This window comes from Rhea pennata, chromosome 6, assembly GCF_028389875.1.
Source record: "Rhea pennata isolate bPtePen1 chromosome 6, bPtePen1.pri, whole genome shotgun sequence".
Lineage (NCBI taxonomy): Eukaryota > Metazoa > Chordata > Aves > Rheiformes > Rheidae > Rhea > Rhea pennata.
In genome coordinates, this window is record NC_084668.1 from 24,389,684 (window position 1) to 24,412,626 (window position 22,943).

A 22,943-nucleotide genomic window follows, 5' to 3' on the forward strand; every position below is an offset into this window, starting at 1 on the left:
TCTGTAAACATTAGAGTTTCTCATTAAATTGCTTTTACTATAAGAGTGGTAAGAAATTAAGCTTTTTATTTTTGTGAATAGGCACTATATAAAAGTAAATGAGCATTAGAAATGTACATAAGTCTGATATTCTTGAATTCTGCTCACGCTTTATATTAGGAGACAAGAAAGAAAGAAAAAATATTGAAATATCCTTCTACAATTTCATTTAAAAAAAGATAAGCAATCACTGAAGTGCACATATTAGCTAAATTCTAACGAGAAAACTAATGAGACTGTTAAATTTTAAGTCTAACGATCTTTGTTTTTCTTTGCATCTGAGTGATAGCTACTTTCTTCGCAAGATCCAATCTTCCCTGCATGCATATATTTTTGCCCCACATAAAACATTCTAAAGAAAGATCACTCAGTAAATATGCTTAAGCAGCTAATTCCTTGCCCAACTAAACAAAATTATTTGGAATTAATTTCTTCTGAAGATCACACAGCAGAATTTAGTGAGTGAGTCTCCTGATTGAAAGCAATGTGCCATTTCTGCACTTCACATTTTCACTTTCTTACATTCTTCTCTCCCAGAGATAAGATAAATTCATGTCTGTACTCTCCTAGCTCTGAAGATTCCTTTTCCTATTCCTAGAGGAACTCTTTTAAAAATCATCATGCTGAAGAGAGCAGAAGAATGAAGTATGACCTCACAGCATCACAAAAAGTCAGTGCACTGGTGACTGACTCCTCACAGTGATTTCGGTAGTGGTGGACCATAGTATTTCCACTCTACTGCAGTTCTGTTACTCCAGGCAGCAGCATAATCAGTGTTCCTAGATTCACTGTTGACTATATTGTGATTTAGGCAGAAAAAACAGGTAAGAAAAGAAAGTTCACAGGTTAAGGTCAAGAGAAGCAAAACATCAAAGGATGATAAGGGGATTCACAATTCTCCCCTCAATACCATCCCATCAGTCAGTTAGCAGCTCCATACATAACATCTGTAACGATGAGGCTGACTTACTCATGCCATGAGAAAGCCTTCTTGAAAAATATGACATTCTTTAATCCTCTCATTTCACCTATCAATATCGATGTATGAAAAAGCATTTTACGTAGCAGAGGTTTCTGATTCTTTTTCAATACAACTTAAAAGTCAGAAGAACATTACTTTATACAACAGTTTACAGAAGCGTCTTACAAATACATAAATGGGTTAATTATTGTTTAATAATAGATTTCCCATTGCTTTAGAATAGCTGGAACAAACAAAACAGCAAAACCAGAAGCAACTACCTAATCTTGTAGAAAACAAGCATTCGAGAAGTTCCACCTACCCCCTGCTACTTCAAAAAAAAAAAAAAAAAAAAAAAGCTGTCTATTTTACTCACAATATTCCCAGGTAATCTCAATCCTCAACCCTACCCTCTATTTCTTCCTCCCCCTAGCACCCTGCAACAGAACTACCCACATACCATATAACTTCCTACGTGTAACAATAATTCATATCTGGTTACAGAAGACTTGCAAAATGGATTATGTTCAATTGAAATTGAGAATATTTCTAAAAAGCCTGTTCCTACAGTCTTCTCTGAAGGTGAAGTTCAGTGCTAACATGACAGTAGACTTCTTTCCTCCAACTAATACGAGTTCCTATCCTCCGCTACAAGGAGCAAGGGGTTGAGTTAAAAAAAAATTCTGATTCACTTCAAAGAGTAATACAAAATAAGATCAGAATGACCATTAGCAACAGAATTAACATACATTGGAAATAACTAAAATGAATGTGTAGCTATTATTTTTGTTTTCATTAAATTTTGTACTTGTAGAATTTAAACTGTAACAAAAATTAAAAAAATAAGTTAAAGTCCTTTAAAAAGCAATAGAATTTAATTTATCAAGTCATTCTTCAAGAGAAATAATGGAGTTTTCACTTACCAATTTAGCCTCAGACTGCACTGGCTGTGGGGAGGAAGGCCCTGGGATCCCTGGGATACTAGGCACCATGGTGACAGGTCTAACAAGCTGACCGGATAAAGTACAAAAGTGAAGAAAACCTGAGTATGTTATCATACAACAAAGTATATGACATCACTATCCTCTGAAGTTAAAACATCTATCAAGTTCTTATAAAACTATAAATACTGCATTTCAGCAAATCTGCAGCACTTTCAAATTAATAGAGCATCATGCTTACTTACTGGAACTGCAGCAGGGACATGCACATTAGAATTTGTGATTGAGGCAGGAATAGCAACAGGCATAGTTTGTCCATTAGGAAGATGTAACAGCAGAGGAAAAGGACCTGGAACTGGTCTGAAAAAGGAATGAAATGTATAGAAAGAATTTTGTACCGAGAAGAGAACAAGTTTGGTACATTATTAATTTTATTAATTTAATACATTTTATTTTAACCCTGACTAAAACTTAACTCTCAAAAAAGAATCTTTACAGCTGTAACATAATACTTATTTAGAAAAAAATATAGATTCAGTGATGTAGAGCACATTGGACTATATTTTAAATATCATGAAAGCAGTTTATTTCACATCTGCTGCACTGCCACATTACACTAAAATATCTCAGATTTGAACATTAATTATAGAAACAGTAAGTCACAATAAGCAAGACAGTCTTGTTTTCAGAATCCGTAACAAAACATCTTACTAAGATTTATGTATCTTACACTATTGGTCTGTTAGAGGATGGAGCCTGGGTAATAACAGTACTAGACGTTGGTGATGGTATCGCCTGCTGAATAATAACACTTGAGTCGGAACTTGTAAGCAGCACATTAGGAACTTGTAGCGATGCTGGACGAACTATTGTTGATGTAGGCTGTGCAGTCTGTTGCAGTGACACTTCCTGGGGAAAAACAAAGATCAATCAGTTTGTAAAATACAATCATAGACCATTAATTCAGACTGTTCAATGAACATAGTTTAATGGGACAAGTCAGAATACCTATAACATTATGCAAGTATTGTAAGTTACATAATTTAAAAAATTCAGAAAAAAATCTTTGATCATTTAAACCATCAAAACCAAATTGTTCAAGTGACATTTATGTTAGTTTTTATAACAAATTCTGGCTCAACTTATAAGGCTGCAATTACTAATACTTGAGTTTTGATTAGGTATGAAGATTTTATGTCAACCAAGAAACGCACAGTGCTTTCAGCACCATCAATGCTGCAGGCTGCCCTTACTCCGAATAAGAGGATGTCATAGTGTCCTTACACTCATTTCAGTTTCCTTTGTTCCAGATTTAAAAAACAGAAACAGAAGTAGTGTACTGATTAGTAAAAAGGGAGGAAAAAAAAGTCATTTTCTCTTCAAAAAATTTCCCTCTCAGGTACATACTTCTCCATTAACTAGAGCACTATTAGGTTAAAAAATAGTGAGTGTTACATTCATAGCTTTGCAAAATATTCAAGTATCCTGAGGCAATAGAAATGATTTAAGCATGGAAATTAAATTTCCTTGGTTGAAGGTAAACAGCAGACAGAATTGACTACAATTCTTAGATTAGCAATCAAATACATTAGGAACTGTAATATAATACCTGCATTCACAGTTCATGAGAACCTAAAAACGCCTTATTGAAAGAAGTGTTTTTCTTCCCAAAGAACCTTGCATATTGTGAGGCATTACTTGTGATTTACCTTAAGACAGGATTTTTCCAAGTTACCTATTCCTTTGTCACTGACTAGAGCAATCAATGGCACACAAAGCTACACTCTTAAGACTAGTACAGCCGTAATCTGTCCCACTGTTAAACAAAGAGTGCTTCACCAAGAGAACATGTAACTATGTCACATAGGCTACAATGACTGTCATTTCCTTTGAATTAAGGGTAAAGTTTTAATATTCATCAACAAAACTTTAAGTAGTAGGGCCTTAGCTGTCTTACAGATTGTTTTTCTTTTCATATGTCCATTGTGCTCATCCCAAAGCGTTCAGCAGAGTGCATTTATTTAAGTGTAAGTGGCCTGGCAAATTGTGGGTTTTGGGGGGGGGGGGGGGGGGAAAGAAGAAAAAAAAAAAGAAGGACTTTAGGTGATGAAATTTGCTCTCCTGAAGAGTCCAGAGGCTATATTCGTCATCAGAGTCAGTAAGTTTGTTCTGTTTTTTCCCCTAACGACTTAAAAGATCCTATTTACAGCAAACAAGAGCTTTAGGAGAATAACAGAGTGAACTATATCAAGAGAGTGAAGAATTTTTTCTTTACTCATCAATCTAGTGTAGTTACATATGTTATAATATTTAACCACAGTACTTAGAGTTATGGATGAGTATTCAGTCAAAGGAAGAAAAGCAACAGTAGAGAAATGCAGAGACAAAAAAGAAATGTAGAAAGAGTTGACTAAGGCATCTTCTTAGGACAACATTAAAGCTGTGCAATTAAAGACTTTGGCCTAAGAGCTACCAAGGTCTTAATCTGTGAGAAGGGCTGCATGGAGAAAATGGAGAAGACTGAAGTGCTTTACTGTGAGAAATGAGGAAAGAGACATAAGGGGAGGATATTTGATGTGATAACCTAACTTTAGCAATGGTTAATTCAGAAATTAGTACTGAAGGATTCCTTACTGGTTTCAACTTCACTTTTCCCTGCCTATTGCTTGCCACTATTATTTGTCTTCCACTACAGATGTGATAGCCACCAGAAAAGTCCATTCTCGCTCTAGGGATCTGACACAAGAACAGCCACATCTGCCCCAAACAGTGGCAGCACAGATCTAGGAGCTCATTTTCTTGTTCTTCCCTTCACCTGAAAGATCTTCAGACATGGCAACCACACTCCTAAATAGTTATCCGGCTCTCAACAGTCTAGAAACTGCACATACAGAAAATATGACTACCATCAACAGCTTGCAGACCTGCAGTAGTGGTGCTCTAGTCTTAAGCAATTGGTAAGTATAAAATAGTAGAAAGTCCCACTTTCAGGCTTGTCACAGACAACACTTTCAAGACAGCATTAAGACTTCAATCTTTTGCTCTCCAAGCTCTGACAAAGATATGACAGTCAAGCTAACTCTACTGCTTGATGCCGTGAATCATGTAAGATTTGCCTCTTGCCTCCCAGCCTACCAGTAAAATTTGGTGTGCACATGCACTGTATAATTTATATAAATAGATTTTATGAAAGTTATATATACATATTTATAAAATATATGCATCATTTATGTATTTTTATATTTTTATGTATAGTCACTTTTTTTTAAAACATCACCCACAAAATAAGTAGCAACACAAACTCATTCTAATTTCCCTAAAGAGAGGAAAAAGTCAGTTAGTTAACAGCAGCCATGTATCCATCTGCATAGCTTTAAAACAAAAGCATAAATTAACCTGACATTTGTACATTCTCAACCACAGTGATGTAGCAGAAGCCCCTCCTGTAGGAGTATGCATGTTCTTAAGCACCTGTGTATGTGGATAGAGAAACAGTTACCAGAATACACAAGGCTGAAGAGAGAAGTATGTGTTGAGTTGTAGTGTGTCAAAGTCTCCCAAGAACTTCCAAGCTCCAGAGACTAATGGTCCTGTTGAATCTGCAATAACTCATAAACTCAGAATATCAGCTTAATGGTACAAGGCCACCAGCATGCAATAGAAACTTGCAGCACAGCATACTGCATAACTCGGATCACATCCAAGAACACAGTGGCTGCTATATGCAGACAAAGACTACAGGATTATACACGCACCTGGTGAAAAAAACAGACCCCTTGAGGAAGTTTCTGAACACCTAACATTGGCATGTCAATACAACTCTTCACTTCTGAGCAAACAGCTGGTGTTGGCCTCCCAACTGCTGCTCCAACCAGGCAAGTATGTGAGAGCAAGTGAGCAAGTTAATGCAGCGAGTGAATACTTACTGGTTATTATTAACAATAGCTTAATTAATAATTCTAATAAACATTTGTTATAACCTAGGTCTCTCCCTGACTTGACTGCCTACTAGGGAAGAGGAAATTTACAGCTATTACACAAAGTAACCCCTATGGAAGACAGATTTCATCAGTGGTCAAATTTCTAATAAAATCTGAATCTATAAAATTCTGAAAACATACAAGCCTCATATGTCCATACTTATTTCCTTACTTAGCAAAACATTTGAACTTTGTTAAAAAAAAATACAGAAACAATCCACAAACATTAAAGGAATGTAACACATTAACAGACTAATCTGCTTTATGTTACACTCCGGAACACATGCATATACTAGTTACTGTGGCAGTAATACAGGCCGTAGATCTAAGAAGTATCAGAGCTATAAGAAATTGATGCTTTATTAACATATAAAAATAGAACCACAGACCAGTCTCATAGAAGATACTACTTGGTAGCCAGAGAATTGCTCTTATTATTAAGCATAAAGTAAGTACTTTAAAAACGAGATTTTGCCTAAAACAAAACAGGTTTATAGGTATATTCTGTTTAAGAACAAGAAAAAGAGAGATGAACTGGCAGAATCACGAAATTAAGCCAAAGTGATCTTACCTGTACCTACCTTTGCAAGAAAGTTTAAGTCTGTTCAAAGATACTACAGACTTACTGAAAAGACCTCCACAACTAAGCTTTTAATCCTTGAAATTAAACAGATTGAAGTTTGGAAAATACTTTACAGAAGATGATGGTTACTTTCTTTTGAGGAAGCTATTTCAGGAGATGTATATTTGCAAGTATTTTGTACATAAAGGCAAACATCGTGCAATAACTTCCTCATGCTATCAGTAAATTCATGGAATTGTTTATACAAAAATGTGGTCACAATTGCATTTGTTTGTACAAAAATGTGATCGCAACTGCCACTAACTGATGACTACTGTTAGAAAACAATTGATTTTAAAATAACTAAGTTAATCAGGGAATTAGCTATCTGGCAGCGACTGAACAACTTTCTTGGGAAACTTGGTTGACAGTCACTTTTAAAAATATTATTAAGAAACTATAATGTGTTTGAAAGTTCTCGAGTAATAGATTGGGTTTCACTTGCTTATTATTTCAAGTTTGAAAGCCTCTATTTCTAATGATATGTTGGTCCATTACAAGCAGAATTTCAACTCTTACTGAAGCCTAACGGAACTAAGAGAACTCTCTCAGAAGGAAAAGAAGAATTGAGTATAATTTTAAAGAACCTCTAAGAAATTCTTTCAAAAACTGTAAAGAAAATTAGAATATTTTTGCGTATACATTAACAGGCTGTAATCATTTCAGGCTACTAAAACATAATCAGCCAACAAAAGGGTTACAGTGGCATACATTTTAAATCCAGCTATGCCCTGAAAAAAATACTTTCCCTCCTTCAGTACATGTATAGAAGGAGAATATAGAAATCTAACTGAAAAAACATCACTCTGCTCACATTTCTCAACTTCTGCAGGCCACATTCAGCAGCAGCACACTCCAAGCAGCACCCTCATCCTTGCTCAGCTTGTCTCTACAATCAGACATCAGAACAGCATTAAGCAGCAGCAGCTTTTCACTTCAGCACTAATACAGTGACAACACTGAAATTACATCATGAATGAGACAAGTTTATAACTACTGCCAAGCATTTAGAAATAATTTTCACTTGTAATGATGCTAATGAGATATTGAACCACTACTGTAAAATAGAAGACTAGTATTATCTCCTGCCAAAATCAGACTGTTTACAGTAAGTATTCACAGGGAAAAAAACAAACGAGCCTTGGTAAACTATGAAATAAAGAAAATTTAAAATTTAGGCTATGATTTGCTTCATCAAAGCAGCTCTTTACATATATTCTTTTAAACTAATTATATACATTTTTGATTTCAGCATTGCCTTGATTACCTACGATTACTCATCTTTGCTAGCTTATAAAACTCAGTGAAGTGTTCAAAAGATAGAGCTTAAAGTGAAATTTTATTACACTTATTGTTTTCTATCACACACTTAAGACTCTTCTCGCACTGATACATGTTGGAAGGATAAGAAACAACAGATATAAGTTGAAACAAGAGAGGTACAGAGTGGCTATAAAGAAAAACCTTTTCACCATGAAGACAATCAGGCATTGGAACATCTTGCCCAGAGACACTGTGCAGACTCCGTCCTTGAAGGTTCCAAGACCGGACTGGGAAAAGTCCCAAGTAACTCAGTCTCACCTCATAGCTGACACTGCTTTGAGCAGGAGGTTGGGCTAGGAGCCTCTTGAGTTACCTTCATACTTGTGATCCTAGAAAAGTTCTACTGATTTTGGAGAATAAGGTAGCTAAGTCCCTCAAACGCAGGTTGCCCACTAATAATACACATAGAAAAGACTGACTAGAAAAACCATAGTGCTTATTATGTTCTGCTCATAATATTTTTAATTCCAAAATTAGGAATAGAAACATTTCACTGATTTGGCTTGGTTTTGTGCTCTCCAAGAGAAGTCCATGTGATGAAAACATTACTAGTCACAAGTCACATAAAAAATTTATCATTAATATTAGACTATTTATTTCTTCTGTAGAACAGTAGTTCTAAAACTGATTTGAAAGTAACATCCTCTAGTGACAGACAACACTTCAGGAACCCACTCTTCAATGATACTCAAGTAAACACAAAAAAAGCAAATGTCCAGAATCATGACATCTAAATACATTGCTCTAGCCTATAAAAAGGCTATACTTTTTGGAACAAAATTATTTGAAACTTAACTTTTAAAGACAGCCCATTCATTCCTGTACGTTTCACAAGACCAGTTGTTCTACAAAACAATGTAGGGTCAAATACAATAAACACAAAATGTAGACATGAAGAGTCAAACTCAGACTTCAAAAGCTGTTTTTTTTTTAAATAATCTGCACTTTTTTGTGCTTTTTCATGAGTGTTATTTCATGATGCACAAAACAGAACAAAGTCCTTCTAGCTCTTTTTATTTAATTAAAAAAAACACAACAGAAAAGGAATATTAAAGCTGATTTCTGTTCTAGCTTTACAGAATAACCTGTGGGATGCAAAGAAATATTCGTGGTGAGCGAAGTAAAACAAAGAATTGAAGAAATTAACTACAAGTCCTTTCTTTTCAACCAGCTGAGTAGTGCAGCTACCTCAACACACAAACTTACAGATCATCAGAAGATTTGAAAAATGAATTCCAAGAAGGAAAAAAAAAAGTTCTGACCTTTTCATCATTGGTAGTAGACTCTGGATGAGGTAAAGGACTATCTTGATGAGTTGTCTCTACAACAGAAGGCTCTTCAATTTTATTTCTTATAATTGGTGTTGCAAGAGGAGACAGATCTAGAGGCATCTAAAAGCAACAGTGTAAAATAAAACTACTCAATCACTTAAAAAAAAACTTAAGAATACTGTAAACAACTAAGAGGAATATCAGCCTTAAAACAACACTGATGTGCTGATGTTTGGCAGATCTTGAAGCAAACACATTAGTAATCAAGTATATTTTTTCAGTAGCTGCATGAATGCCAATCTTCACCAATACATTGTCGTGCAACTTTAATGTATCAGACTAAATATTTTTTTCTGAGCATTAAAAACACTCCTTTCCTGAGAGTCACATGAAGATTATAGCTGAGGAAGAAATGTGGTAGACAGCTTAAGCATAACACATACCCTGTTATGGAGGGCATTCAGGTTTCCACAAGCTTACTACCTTTCCCCCAAAGTTATCATTCTGCAAATGCTGTAGAACAGTTAACACATTTTCCCCTCATACATACTGCCCTCCAGAATAAGGATACAGAATATATGTCTAAGTGCTACTAAGTATCCAGTTGCCACACTCCAACATCTATTGCACTATAAACTCAAATGTAAAAGTCAGACTTAAAATAAGACACTATCCTCCTACAAATTACTGTATCACATCTCACAAAGCACAAAATACTAACTTCATTTCCATATTAGGAAGGCTATTGTGGACAAAGTATTTCAAACTCAGTACAGCAAATGATTATTAAAAATGCCAAAGAAATTGTTGAGAAAACAAAATATTTAAGCAAATTTTATATTGATACATAGGCTTAAAAACAAGACATCTAAAATGCTATAAAGAAATAAAGTTAGAAATATATTTAAACCAATGGTATTGATCTGAAAGCCTCATATACTGCTGCCTAGCCTGCTATGCCAAATACCATTAGAAGAAAGGTCCCTCAAAGCTTAGCCTCCATTATACTCTTCAATACGCTTTTTAAAATTCAATTCCTAATTTTCCTACTGAACACGTTATTAAAGGAGAGTGAAGATTGTTAAAGTCGAATCTCTTTTCAGAGACACACTACAGAAAAGACTAAAATATCAAAAACTAGGAAGTGTGCTATTACAGTAATTTTTTCCACCCCTTGCCATGATTGCTTACCTATGCTACACAACCAGAGATACGGCAGGACTGTTTCTTCTCATAACACAGAGATCAGCTTGGAAAATGAATACCAATTAAAGAAACTGTAAAAAAGTTAAATATTTTGTGATACCTGTGTAACCTCCTCCAAAGGTAGCAGTGAATTACTCCAGAAAATTAGGTATTAGTAAATCCAGGATCAATATCATCACATGTATCATTTTAAAAACAGTGCATATGCACTAATAAAAATCATTATCTGAAGTAATTGTGGGAACAAAGTAAGTGCAAGCTTTTGTCAGAAATGGATAATAATCCATCATATTTATGTCTACTGAAATCTTTACTGATGTGGAGAAAACTGGATGCCAATTCTAAAAAATCTTTACATACAAGTAAAATTTTGATCATTACCTATGACAGCTAACCAGATAATCAAAGACAAAAGTTACTCAAAGGGTACATTACGTAAAATTTTTTTATTTACGGAACTGTTTGCATGTACCAGTAGCAACTGGAAGTACTAAAATAAAGAGAAGAAACCACACCTAAACAAATGGGAAGTTCCTCATGAAAATATGAATTGTTAAACAGATTTGTTCCAAGTTTTCCTTAAATTTCAATCTGTGTAGTTAAAAAAAATAAAGTAGATATTGGGTTGTGATCAATATATATTTCTAGGTAAAAGTGATTTCAACATTGCTTATCTGAGAAATTGAATATAATTATCATAAAGTTATTGATACTTCTTTAAATCGGAGCTTTTGCTAAATTTTGTTGGGATTTAAGTCTCACCATCATTACCGCTTATTCTAAAAATAACCTCTATACTTAAAATTACATTTATTCAAAATAATCAGTGTTCATATACTACTCTTTTCACATGGCTTTCTTGCAGAAGCATTTCTTTCTATAAGAACTCATTACTTTGCAGATAATTTGCTTATTCATGACCTAATGAAATTTCTGTCAAAACTAATAACTAATGAGTAACTTCAACAGATATAGACCAGAAGCTTAAAAAAAAAATTAAGTCAATCAGACAATGCTCACTGGGTAAAATTAATCAGGTAAACCTATCTTCAGAAGAGTAGATCTTAAATTTGTTTTCGCTCTGTACAATATATATAAGCAGTTGGACAATGATTATTGGTATAGCTTAGAAAGCAATACAGATATCAAAATCTGATTTTTAAACAATTTTCTGATATAAAAAAGTGGAAGATCTGAGAAAAAAAAGTGTTAGAAGGAAATTTTCCATACTGTCAACATACTTTCTTAATGTCATCTTCAGATGCTTTTTTAAATTCATTTTCAAAAGGACTTGCTAGTTCATTGAATAACCCCACTTCTTCACAGTTCTTCAAGAATCGAGTTGGTGTTGGTGTCTGATCTGAAGGGTAAAAAAACATAATTTTGTTTTTAAAAAAATTTATGAACTTACAATTTTTTTCAGAAAAAAAGTAAGAAAATAGCATTAACATATCAAGCTAATTAATTGTTTGATTAAATATCAGCGACTCACTAAAACAAAAGCCCCAGGTTTTCTTTAAGAAATAGTCAAAAAAACCTGATTAAAGTGAGGTTTATCCTTTATTTTAAAAATACGATTAAAATACCAAAGAACTCTCTAAATTCAAGAAGCTTGTATTTGGTTTACACAAAGTTGATTTATAAATAGGTTCATTATTTATTTAAAACGAATTTATAATAAATGAATGCGAATATTAATATTTTAAGCTGTCTTGCAATTGACTTCAATTACTTCACTTTCTCCAAAAAAAACTAAAGTGCATGGAAAAGCCTAAGTATATGTGGCTGTTTGGGGTGCTTCTACATTCAGTTTTCTTACAAATTGTTTATTAAATACATATTTTGAAGTTAAAGGAAGAAATCTTTAAAAATCAATACTTATCAGCTTTGTGTTGATTTTCTCATGATGTATAATATTCAGAATAACATACTCAAAATACGAATGAACTTTACAGTGGAAAGAATGCTGATTTGTGCTTTGACACAGAAATGTTCAGTATGCCCTGGCATGAGTCATAAACTCCAAATCCTATGATTGTGATAGTATTGCACTACAATTTTACTATCAGCCTGTCACTAAATTTGCTCTTTTCTAGATAGAATTATCTCCTCACTCTTATCCAGTCAACATGATATAGATATTGACAGGAAGCAAGCTGTGATGGAGATGTGAAGGATTATCTTTTTTTATTATTTTTTTTTTATATATATAAAAAAAGGTAATATGGTATTCACATGAATATGTTTAGTTTTTGTAAGTTGACATTCATTTCTGATCTTGGTTATGTAGAAAACATCCTTGTTTCAAATAACAGATATAAGACAGAAAGAGAGAAATAATATGGTTGAAAAGTCTATGTCCTAAACGCATACTCCTTTCTGTCTTGCATGCAGGTCAACCCGAAGGGTTACTCCACCTGCTGGAAACCAGTAATTGAAATTCACGCACCACTAAGCCCCTCACAGCACTGGGAAGACCTCAAAGTTTTCCTTCTGTCTGCATCCAGAGACTGGAAGTGCCTAGCCTACGACAGCATACTACTCCAGCGAACAAACAGGCTCTGTTTTCAAACTTTTTAAACTTCATTCAAACATGAGAGAAAACTGCTTTTACATCTCATCGACAGTTTGCTTTTTCCCCTCTCATATAATGAAAACAGTAACAATTATTCTCAAGCGTGCTGAAGTTCTAGAAGTAAAGTGTGAGACAGTACACAAAACTCTATTGACTCCTAAGATGTTTATATAAGCAAGCTGGAAACCCAAGACTTTTGGTATCTTGCTGACTATTATAAGAATCAGTTTCAAAAGAAGTCTTTCTATAAAATTCTTGATTGTATGCATATTCTCCTTGTTTCACTAGAAATCATGTCCTATCCAGTTGTGCTACAAAGCAAATGCATTTTAAATCTTATAACTGGTGTTATATGCAATCTTACTAATTTAACTGAGAGGTTTTGACTGATTTTGTAACTGCATTTCAGTGTATGCACTGAGAATGCTGGCATGATTTTATTCTTACACACCTGATTTTTTGACAGGTGACCAATTTATGGTTTAATTGCTGAGGATCACATTTAGTATTTTAAAAACATGCAACAGTCAGCTTAAGAGTAGCAAAGTTTTATTTGTCTACTCTTCATTATAAATCAGTTGCTTGGAGAAAAGGAAGTTTTGAAAGTCTTTGAGAGATCCGTTTAGGTTGTTCCACCACTGAAAAACAGTCCAACTACAATTTCACGGTTAGAATGCAATTATCCATTAGTGGTTACTTCTCATCCCAGACAAACAAAAAAGTTAACACCATAACTGACCAAGAAAATACTGTGAATTCAGATGTGGAAATACAGTTAAAAAAAAAAAAAAAAAGGTCAATCTACTACCCCATGTAAAGAGTTAAGAGTTATTACTGATTGATTCTTCTGATGTCATTACATGTACTAGGAATTAAAAAAAAAGAATAATTAAGCTGTAAACATGTTTTAGTCTGGTTACAGATCACATTAGGCATGGTCTTTAGCAATGGGTGTTCTCTTGTGAAAGACTATTACATAATGTAATCAATTATTAAAGCACTGATGATTTAAAAAACATTATATATCAAGCCCAAATAAAAGTTACTTAGGTATAAAATATTGGCTTCAGATCCCAATAGAAGTTACTAATGTAGGGAAACACTGACTAAGCACATGTTGTGGTCAAACACAGTAAAGAAAACCTTTCGTACTCTGTTGACAGAAGTCTATGCATTATGTAAAGAAAATACACAAAATGTATGCACATTGCAGCAGAAAAGTGAACAAACTATTAATAAAAGTATATACTAACCAGCTACAATGACACTGTCATTACGAGCTGGACCAAATTTCAGTGTCATCTCATGTTTATGTTTATGGACAGCCAAGTGATCCTCGTTGGTAAAACGCTGTGGCAGAAAGTTTTTAAAACAAGTTGTAATTTTGAATGTGAACAAAGTGAATACAATTCTACAGAAAGTCATTTTTACAACATGTAGAATTATTAAACTACACTAACAGACAGCTCTCCTGTTTCTTGGTCAACAATACCAAGCAAAAAATATAATAAAGCTCAAATAAATAATGTTCATAGCAACTAAATAGTAACAATATTAGGGAAATGATAATATAAGTACCTGTAGTTATCAAAAGACCAAAATAAAATTTCAGAGTGCTGCAGACTTCACTAATCATTAGCAAACAGCTATTTGCTGTAGTAATGAGCCTGACAATGTTTAGTAATTCACTATAACTACTCGATTTCTGTGTTGTTTGTATTATCATAACAATGAAAATCGATCAGTAATCATAAAAATAAGCTTTGCTGTATTTAATAGTCTAAAAACAAAGTAAAACATCGCTCCTTTGACTGTTCACTGTCTAATATAAAAAAACAGAATGGGAAACACTGACACAACTTCACGTATTTACAGCTGTGAATGAACTAAACAACTTAAAAAGCTGTCAAGTTTGCAAAACAGCACCTTTGTGCATACTTTCTCCAAAATTTGGGGCACAGATTATAAAAAAAGCATTAAGCATACAAACCAAATGCTGTAAAATACTTAGAATATACCTTGAGGTTTACTACTATTCCAAATGCACAGCAAAGTTAGTTAACTGAGATAAACTAAGAAAAAGTTTTGCAACACGCAGGTTTCCTAAAAACAAACAAAGAAATCCCATTTTTACAAAATATTCTGGGAATATTTGAAATCCAAGTTATGTTTCTGACTATCCCCCAATAAATTAAGTCACTCCACATACATCCTGTAACAGATACTCATCAAGTGTCATAGAAATCAATACAAAAAGCTTTCTTGACCTTAGAGTATAGTTTTACAAAGTACTTCAGTGAAAAAGGACATACAAGATATGGAGCAGAGGAGGGATTTAAAAAGACAAGTGCAAAATTTATTGAGAGGACACTTAAAAAAAAAAAAAAAAAGAAAGAAAAGAAAAAAGAAAAAAAGGAAGTCTGCTTGTCATGGTTCTGAATGTCCTGCTATCTAGAGGTCCTCTCTGTCATATCTCTAGATACAACATAAGCCAGAAACTTTGTGTTCTTTCACTCTAAGACACTTTCAGTACATCTTCCTGTCCCCACTCTGTGGCAGACAGGCTCCTTTGGAGGGAATGGTGTCTTCAGATCCTGACTCCCTCTCTATTCTACACTATTAGCTGGCATCTAGAGGAGCCTTGCCCATATTCAGGAACATGAATTTCTTTCTTCTCCTTCACTGGTATCAACAATAATTGTAGCTCCATGATGCGTCTTTTAGGAGGTTTAGGTGCCAAAACATTTCTATTTCAGAGTTTATATAAAAAGCAGATTCAAATAGCATTGGGACAAACACATTTAGGCCTCTTCTGTTACTTTTGAAGTCTCTGAACATATTAGACATAATAAGAAATCTTAGTCCTTTCCCAGTTTAAATATAAAAGGATCCATTAATGAAACAATACTGTCAACCACAGTAAAATCTAAAGTCTTCAGAATAAAAATGAAAATATTTTGAACTCAAAATCCAAATAAATCCAAGTACATTAACATAATGAAAAAAATGCAGCTTGCTCAAGAAATTAGTTCTATATAAAGGCAGCAGGGATGTCTTAATCTCATACAGCAGATAATGTCGATTCATTCGTTTTCTGGTTACAAAATTAAAGAGTTAAGACAGCTTCCTTTTAAGCAACCATCTGTTAAGACGCTCATTAATAACAATTCTTCTCTTCAGCTCACATTCAGCATTCTATTTAATAAAACACATTAAAATTACGATAGGAACTGAACTACGTTTCATGGCATGCATATTGTTAGCATCTTCCTTATATATATATATCTATATATCTTTCTATATATCTATCTGTATAAATATTTAAAGTTCTATGCCATTAAATACTTGCAGTCACAAGGGATGTAAAAATTAACCAAAATTTTAAGTTATTGCAAAGCAAGAAAAAATTGAGATACTTTCTTAAACTTTTAAGGACGGAATGACTGTAAGCTTCACAACAACTAAAATTTGAATATTCTGAAAAATGCAGGTTACCTAATACAAATTAGAGTGTTTACAAAAAAAAAAAAAAAAAAAAAAAAAAAAAAAAAAAGGCAGGGCTAAAAGAAGTTATTTTCAGCTCAAACAGGATAATTTAATTAGTTTTTCCTTTTAAGCATAGTATTTCCTGAATAAATACATAGTTAAAATGCTAGAAATTCTTGCTGTCATTTTTTTTCAGCAGAGCTGAAAAATATATGCTTTCTACCACTTACCATAAAACCCCTTTCCTACAGTCTCTGGAAATATGTTTCACTTTTCATTTCTATTTGACATTTGTTAATAACTTCAAGTCAGCCCATTACCTGGCCACATCCAGGGGCAGTGCATAAAAAGGGTTTGTCATCACTCATATTCCACAGGTCGTTGTGTTACCTGTATTAAAATGAGAGCAGAATTTACAATAATTGCAACAAATTATTAATTCATCAACATCCAAAGGAGATGTTAATAATCCCTAAGCAACAATTCTGCCTTCTGGCTGCACTGAGAATTATCTAAATATCTGAGATTCAAGGACATACGGTTTCAGAGCTCTGTAAGGAAGATGCACAAAATCAAACAAAGACATACTAGGTTTTGAACAAGAATATAAGTATTTGTATGTGAAATGATTAATTGCAAAAACTATCTGAAAATGTAGCAAGACAGCTTACTATTGAGACAAAAATAGTTAGCAGTAATTACCTAATCCCCACAAAAAAGAGCAAAGCAGCAGACAGAACTGAATAGTCAAGAATACACTCCAGACAGATGAGAGGAAGCCATTGATTTCTTAGTTTTTTGCATGATCCTTAAAGCTCATCTTTAAAATTAAGTTGGCAAATAGGCCTTTCTTTTATCTTGCACAAATGCAACTACAAAAATATGTACTTTATTAATTTTTTGATTATATGTAGCTACTATTTGACAGACTAAACAATATTTAAGAAGTAATAAAAATTAACACTATTTTACCTTGTGTTCTATACTCATATATACACATACCTGCCAAATTTCACATGTAAGCTGGTTTCATAGGACAAACTATCATATCCTCCTTTTCATGGCAATGAACTGTAATTGAAAGAGACATTAATTATTATGCATAATAAACATGTAATAATATGTGAGTGTTCTTTTGTAATCTCCCTGCATGATTTATAATAATATATAATAATAATATACAATGGAACCACAACTCATCCATGAAACAATGCTTTCTCAAATATATAGTTAACCTCAACTCATCCACTGGTTAGTTGGTATTACCTTCTCCCCAGGGAGACATACTTCTACAATTAACTGTTTTGGAAAGATTCTTTCATTCTACTTATTCTTGTTTAAAAAAAAATTTAAAAAGTTTCAGTACCCCTTATTTTTGAGTATTCAAAAAAAAAAAAAAAAAGAAAAAAAAAAAAAAAAAAAGCCAGACCTTAAATTAATCTAACAGCTCAATTAGGACAAAGAAAGTCCTAATAAAATTTAAAAGAAAATACTGAAAAGAGTAAAAATACTTAAGGACTAACATCTTTTCTAACTAAATTTCTCAAAGCTGGATGCCTGCAACAAACTGTGGTATCAGGAAAATTAAGTTTTACAAGCAAAGAGGGCCTTTCCTTTAAGCTTCAGGTGTATCAATTAGGTCAGAATTTTAGAATTAAAATGTGCAAAGAAGCCAAAAAAAAGTGGAAAAAAGAAAAGAAATATGCTGTTTGCCCTCATAGCAGGGCAAGAAAAAAAAAAGAAAAAAAGAAAGAAAATTAAATTCCTCCCCCACAGTCACTAAGAACACAACATATTCGTACCAAATGTTGGTATGCCAATTAGGGGATCTATTTGAATCTGTCACGATACCATACCAAAAAAACATTGTAATTCTACACCTTACCTTGATACTGTATTAATTTTTTGAATAAATGGTCAACACAGCTTTAGGAAACTGTGTGTAGGAGTTGGAACTTTCCCCCTCATCATTATGAACCCTCTCGTCCCATCTCAATCTGCTGGATGGCTAGTAAATCAAATTAATGCTGGGTTCCACTTCTCTTTTTCTACTTACCTGGTTTCTGGACCTTACTGTAGCACAAGACTTCCCTTCTGGTTCCAGAAAACCAAAATGAACCCTCTAGTACAATCAGTCTGCTCTGGCAGTTCTCTAGGAGAGGGAAGAACACCAAACACAGTACCTCAGCTTTGTATGTGTAGCGGACACACTACTTGATCCTTTTGTCTAGACCTGTACTGCAACTTCTACTGTATAGAATTCTTAGATATTTCTTCAAGGAGAAAGGAGAGTCCAATGTCCTTGGCCATGGGCACTGAATAGCAAAGCAGCAAAAACATGGAGTGGAGGAGATTCCAAAGTGTCACTTCTAAATATACACATTCAACAGAATAAGGATATTAAGACTGCGATCACCAGCCAAGAAGGGATGAATGGCTGCTAGAAACTTAAGAATCTTTGGCACCAACAACTCAGAGAAACACTGATGTCTCAAAGAATGAATGCCAAGGCAAATCAGGAATGGAGATTGTTCTGCTGTTCTTTTCAAGGAGTTTACAACCTATCTCAAGTTTGTGAAGGAATTCAGTATTTCGTGAACTGTTAGAACTATGAACTTTGATTAAAAGAACATTTATGAAGTCATGGGCAAGTCTGAATACTTAGTGACTAAAACTTCAGAGTATCATCAATGAAGCTTTAGGATTACATCCTTCTATTGTTTAAAATTTCAACAGGCACTTAGAATATACCCCGGGGCATATTATCTTTGCTAAGTTATGCATCATCCAGAATTTTATTAATGCTGTTTTGAAACTAGCAGTTAATGGAATATTTTTCAGAATAATAAATTAGATTAGCTTTGTTAAACCTTGATAATGGGGATATGGATATAATATACATGCATGTATGTATATTGTGCATATAAGAGTTATAACTACATCAGAAATGGCTGACCTTATCAAAAGCCTCTCTTGTTTCCAAGAGTATGATTTTTTTTTTTTTTTAGCATATGGGACACTTTTTTCACTGTACTATTATTGCTCCTTGTCAATCTCTGACAAGTGCATAGTATCAGCCAAAAAAAACCCACCTCACCCCACCTTAGGTACTCATTAGTATTTTTCTTAGGCTAGTCTGTAAAGACCAATTTTTCTGCTCACCCAATTTCTCTTTTAAAGTAGCATTACCAAAACATGTACTTGCATATGAAGTAGGTATCTAGTTTCAGTGTTTTGGTTGTGAAGGTTTGTGAAGCTTGTGGATTTTAATAACATCAATCCTTGTAAAAAAATGAAAAAAAAAATGTTATCTTCCAGAATAACTTACTGGAAAAGATCAGAGACAAATTTATTTCCTGGACTTCGCAATAATACTTGACTGCAGGCCACAGTCTGAAGTAATTTTGTGAAATAATGCCTTGTAAAGAGATTCCAGCTATCATCTGAGGAAAAAAATTGTTTTGTAATCACCTTCAAGTACTGTAATTTTCGCACTTAAAAGAGAATAGAAAATTCACTTACGCATTCCATTAAGATTTTGGACATTAGAAACCTAAACAGAAACCGAATCCAAGAGGATGGGAAAACAAAGGCCTCAAGTCCGTTAGTCCAGTCAAATCTGTAAGGATTGCATTTACCTATCACAAAGGCAACACAAAGCATGCGCCTGAAACTGAATTAACCTCGTGCAACAGTGCAGGCTGAAGACAAACTGACTATGAAACAGCTTTGGAGAACCTGTAGGTCTTGGTAGACAACAAATTGAACCTTGCAGCAGTGAAAGCTATCTGTGTATTGGGCTGAATTAGCAAGAGCATAGCAAGCAGATCAAGGGAAGTGATTACCCTCCTATATTTGGCACTTACAAGGCTACAGCTGAATACTGTGTCCAGTTCTGAATCCCTTAAGACAAGACAGACATTGACAAACTGGGGAGAGTCCATCAAGATAGTTAGGGTGCTGGACTACATGAGGTACAAGAGGAATGTAAGGGAGCGCGATTTGTTCAGGAGGAATGCAAAGGAGGAATCCATTTGCTGTCTTACACTACCTAATGCACCATGATAGAGAAAACAGATCCAGACTCAGAGAGGCATGCAACAACAGGAGGAGAGGGGATGTTCACAAACCACAGCATAGAAATTGCAAGCAAATAGAAGGAAAAAAATATATATAAGTGAGTGTGGTTAAGCACTAGAACCAGTTGCCCAGAGAGGCTGTGGCATCTCCATCCTTGCAGACTTCAGTAGAACTTGTAAAACTTAAGTGGACAAGACACTGAGTAACCCAGCCTAATTCTGATGTTTGCTCTGCTTTGAACAGGGGCTTGGGTAAGTGATTTACAGAGTCCTAAATTATTCTATACCATAAAGACACTGTCGTAGCTAGAAACAGAGGTGAACAACAGCAAAACAGTACTCAAACTCAGGTAATGTTCTGACAGTGGTAAATGACTTAAGTTATTAACTTTACAGCCTAACAAATAAAACTGTAGCTGCCAGATTAAAAAAAAATCTGTTGTTTTTGCCTCCTCTTTTCCTTCTGGATTGTTTATTTCCTAAGACAAATAACAAGCAAGACTAATATACAGAGGACACGTTTTCAAGAGAGAAGTTTTTGATTACATCATTCTAATTTCAAAAGGCTATTGGAAACTATCTGTTTTGTAAGACAGAAAATCACAATTAAAGAGAAATTTAAAAATATTCTTCCCCCCCCCAAAAAGTAGTAACTTAAATGCCTTCTTGACCAAAATGTTACCCACCCAACCAAATGAGAAATTAAGTATGTGAACGTCTAAGCCAATAGCTACCATTAGCTAGAATTATAACCATCTTGGATGGCAACCCAGGTACAAGCTAACATAGAAAAAAAAAAACAGGCTGAAGTAATTCAATCTGAACACGAAACTTCAGCCTGACATTATCTCTTCAGATAACCTGCTGGTTTCAAACAAATGTTTCCTACTACAGTCCAACAAAGTACGTTTTTTTACAATTCTTCCTCACCTAAATTGTTTTCAGGAGCAAAAAACTCCCATAGATTACATTCTATTGTAGTCTTCTGAATTACATGGAGAAACAGGATCAGAGCTGAACAGAGGAAATGCATCTAATTACATTGGCAGTGTTATCAGTTTTGGTACTTTTATCAGAATGCAGTCCCACATTTTCGGTGCTCATTCACTCCATGCTTTCAACACCATGGTAGGATATTTTCAGGCACATTCTTATTTAAAAAGTCATAAGCCTATTTTTTATCACATTGGGGGAACATTGTACAGTAAAATATATAAATATGTATGTTTAAAATCTATATGAAGAGCAATAAAAATAATAAGGGTTGCAAAATAAGCATTGTTTTATAAAACAATGTATCTGAATGTGCTACAAATAGCTTTCAACAATTTTTGTTTGGACATTTTAAACATTTTAAGTACATACTCTGAAAACTATTACTGCATATTTTGAAGCTTGCTTCTAAAATATGTTCCTGAAGATAACATGTAAAAGAGAATCATGCACTGACTTAACCAATGCCTTGTACACTTCTTCTGCTAAAGCTTCTTTTCTTTTCTCTTAATTCCCTACACGTCAGGGGCAACAAAAACACAGTGGACACTTCATCTCAAAAGTTTTTAAATATTTGTTTAAATACATTTAAATACTTGTTTAAAGTGTATAGGTGCGTATTAATAGTCCCTTAAAAAAGACTATGCAAGTTTCTGAGAAAAATTATTCTTTGCACACCCCTAGTAAGGTCTGTTAGAGCTGCAGCTAAGGACTCTGAACACTTTACCTGCATTAAACATGCTGTATGCCACAAGACCTCTACGTACTAACTCGTTCAAGTGTTGGGCAGTCTTCCCCTATAATTACCTTTTCTAGGCACTGCAGCAATGCAGAGACTGCCCCCATCTATAATTTCAGTGCTGTCAAATAAACAAGATGCACAAAAGCAACCTAAATTGAATGCAGAAACAAGACTTATGTTGGAAAAAAAAAAAAAAAAGACAGACAACCATAACACTTAAGCAGAACTTGAAGCAAATATAGGACACTTCGACTTCAGCATTTCTCTCATGGCCAGCAAAAAGATTCACATTCCCATGTGTCATCCCTCTAAACTGGACAATCTGTAGAGGACAACTTGCCAATTACAGCAACAGTTGATTTAGCTCTTACTGCTTAAACTTCTGTCATGTAAACATAAAAGTTTTCAAATATACCGACCACTCACACGTGGTTCAGTGTGGCTCCATCTCCAGAAACACCTGTACCTTCTGGTTTGAAAAGCTGAGAAAGTTAAGACAAAAAACTGCTAGACTATTGAGACAAACCAAAATTAAAGTAATCCACTGGCGCAAAGTTTCCTCTGGGTCTGTATATCACAAAATGCTTAAATTACAGCATCATCGATTTTTTTTTTTAACAGATGTGCATTTCATCAAGACTAATACTGTTTATTCAACATTTCTTTCCACATTTGACAGAGATCTTGTCCCTTATCACTGCAAAGAACAAAAGGAACAAAACTCT

The 22,943-nt window shown here is 34.1% G+C and overlaps 1 protein-coding gene across 9 annotated transcripts in view; it reads right to left on the reverse strand.

The window, feature by feature from the left end:
* Positions 1–22,943, reverse strand: part of ATF2 (activating transcription factor 2) — a 50,119-nt gene that overhangs the window by 22,552 nt on the left and 4,624 nt on the right. For 2 of the 9 annotated variants that reach the window (XM_062578376.1, XM_062578378.1), the window contains exons 3-12: positions 21,414–21,497; positions 18,461–18,556; positions 17,407–17,475; positions 16,725–16,794; positions 14,172–14,268; positions 11,585–11,703; positions 9,129–9,257; positions 2,672–2,850; positions 2,187–2,301; positions 1,924–2,010 (exon numbers count right to left, since the gene is read on the reverse strand). In XM_062578376.1, the coding sequence (XP_062434360.1) occupies positions 1,924–2,010; positions 2,187–2,301; positions 2,672–2,850; positions 9,129–9,257; positions 11,585–11,703; positions 14,172–14,268; positions 16,725–16,772 (774 nt within the window). In that variant the 5' untranslated portion in view covers positions 16,773–16,794; positions 17,407–17,475; positions 18,461–18,556; positions 21,414–21,497. Of the gene's footprint in view, positions 1–1,923; positions 2,011–2,186; positions 2,302–2,671; positions 2,851–9,128; positions 9,258–10,328; positions 10,415–11,584; positions 11,704–14,171; positions 14,269–16,724; positions 16,795–17,406; positions 17,476–18,460; positions 18,557–21,413; positions 21,498–22,283; positions 22,307–22,637; positions 22,701–22,943 lie in introns of those variants that run through there. The other 7 variants (XM_062578372.1, XM_062578373.1, XM_062578374.1 and 4 more) reach the window with 6 other exon arrangements.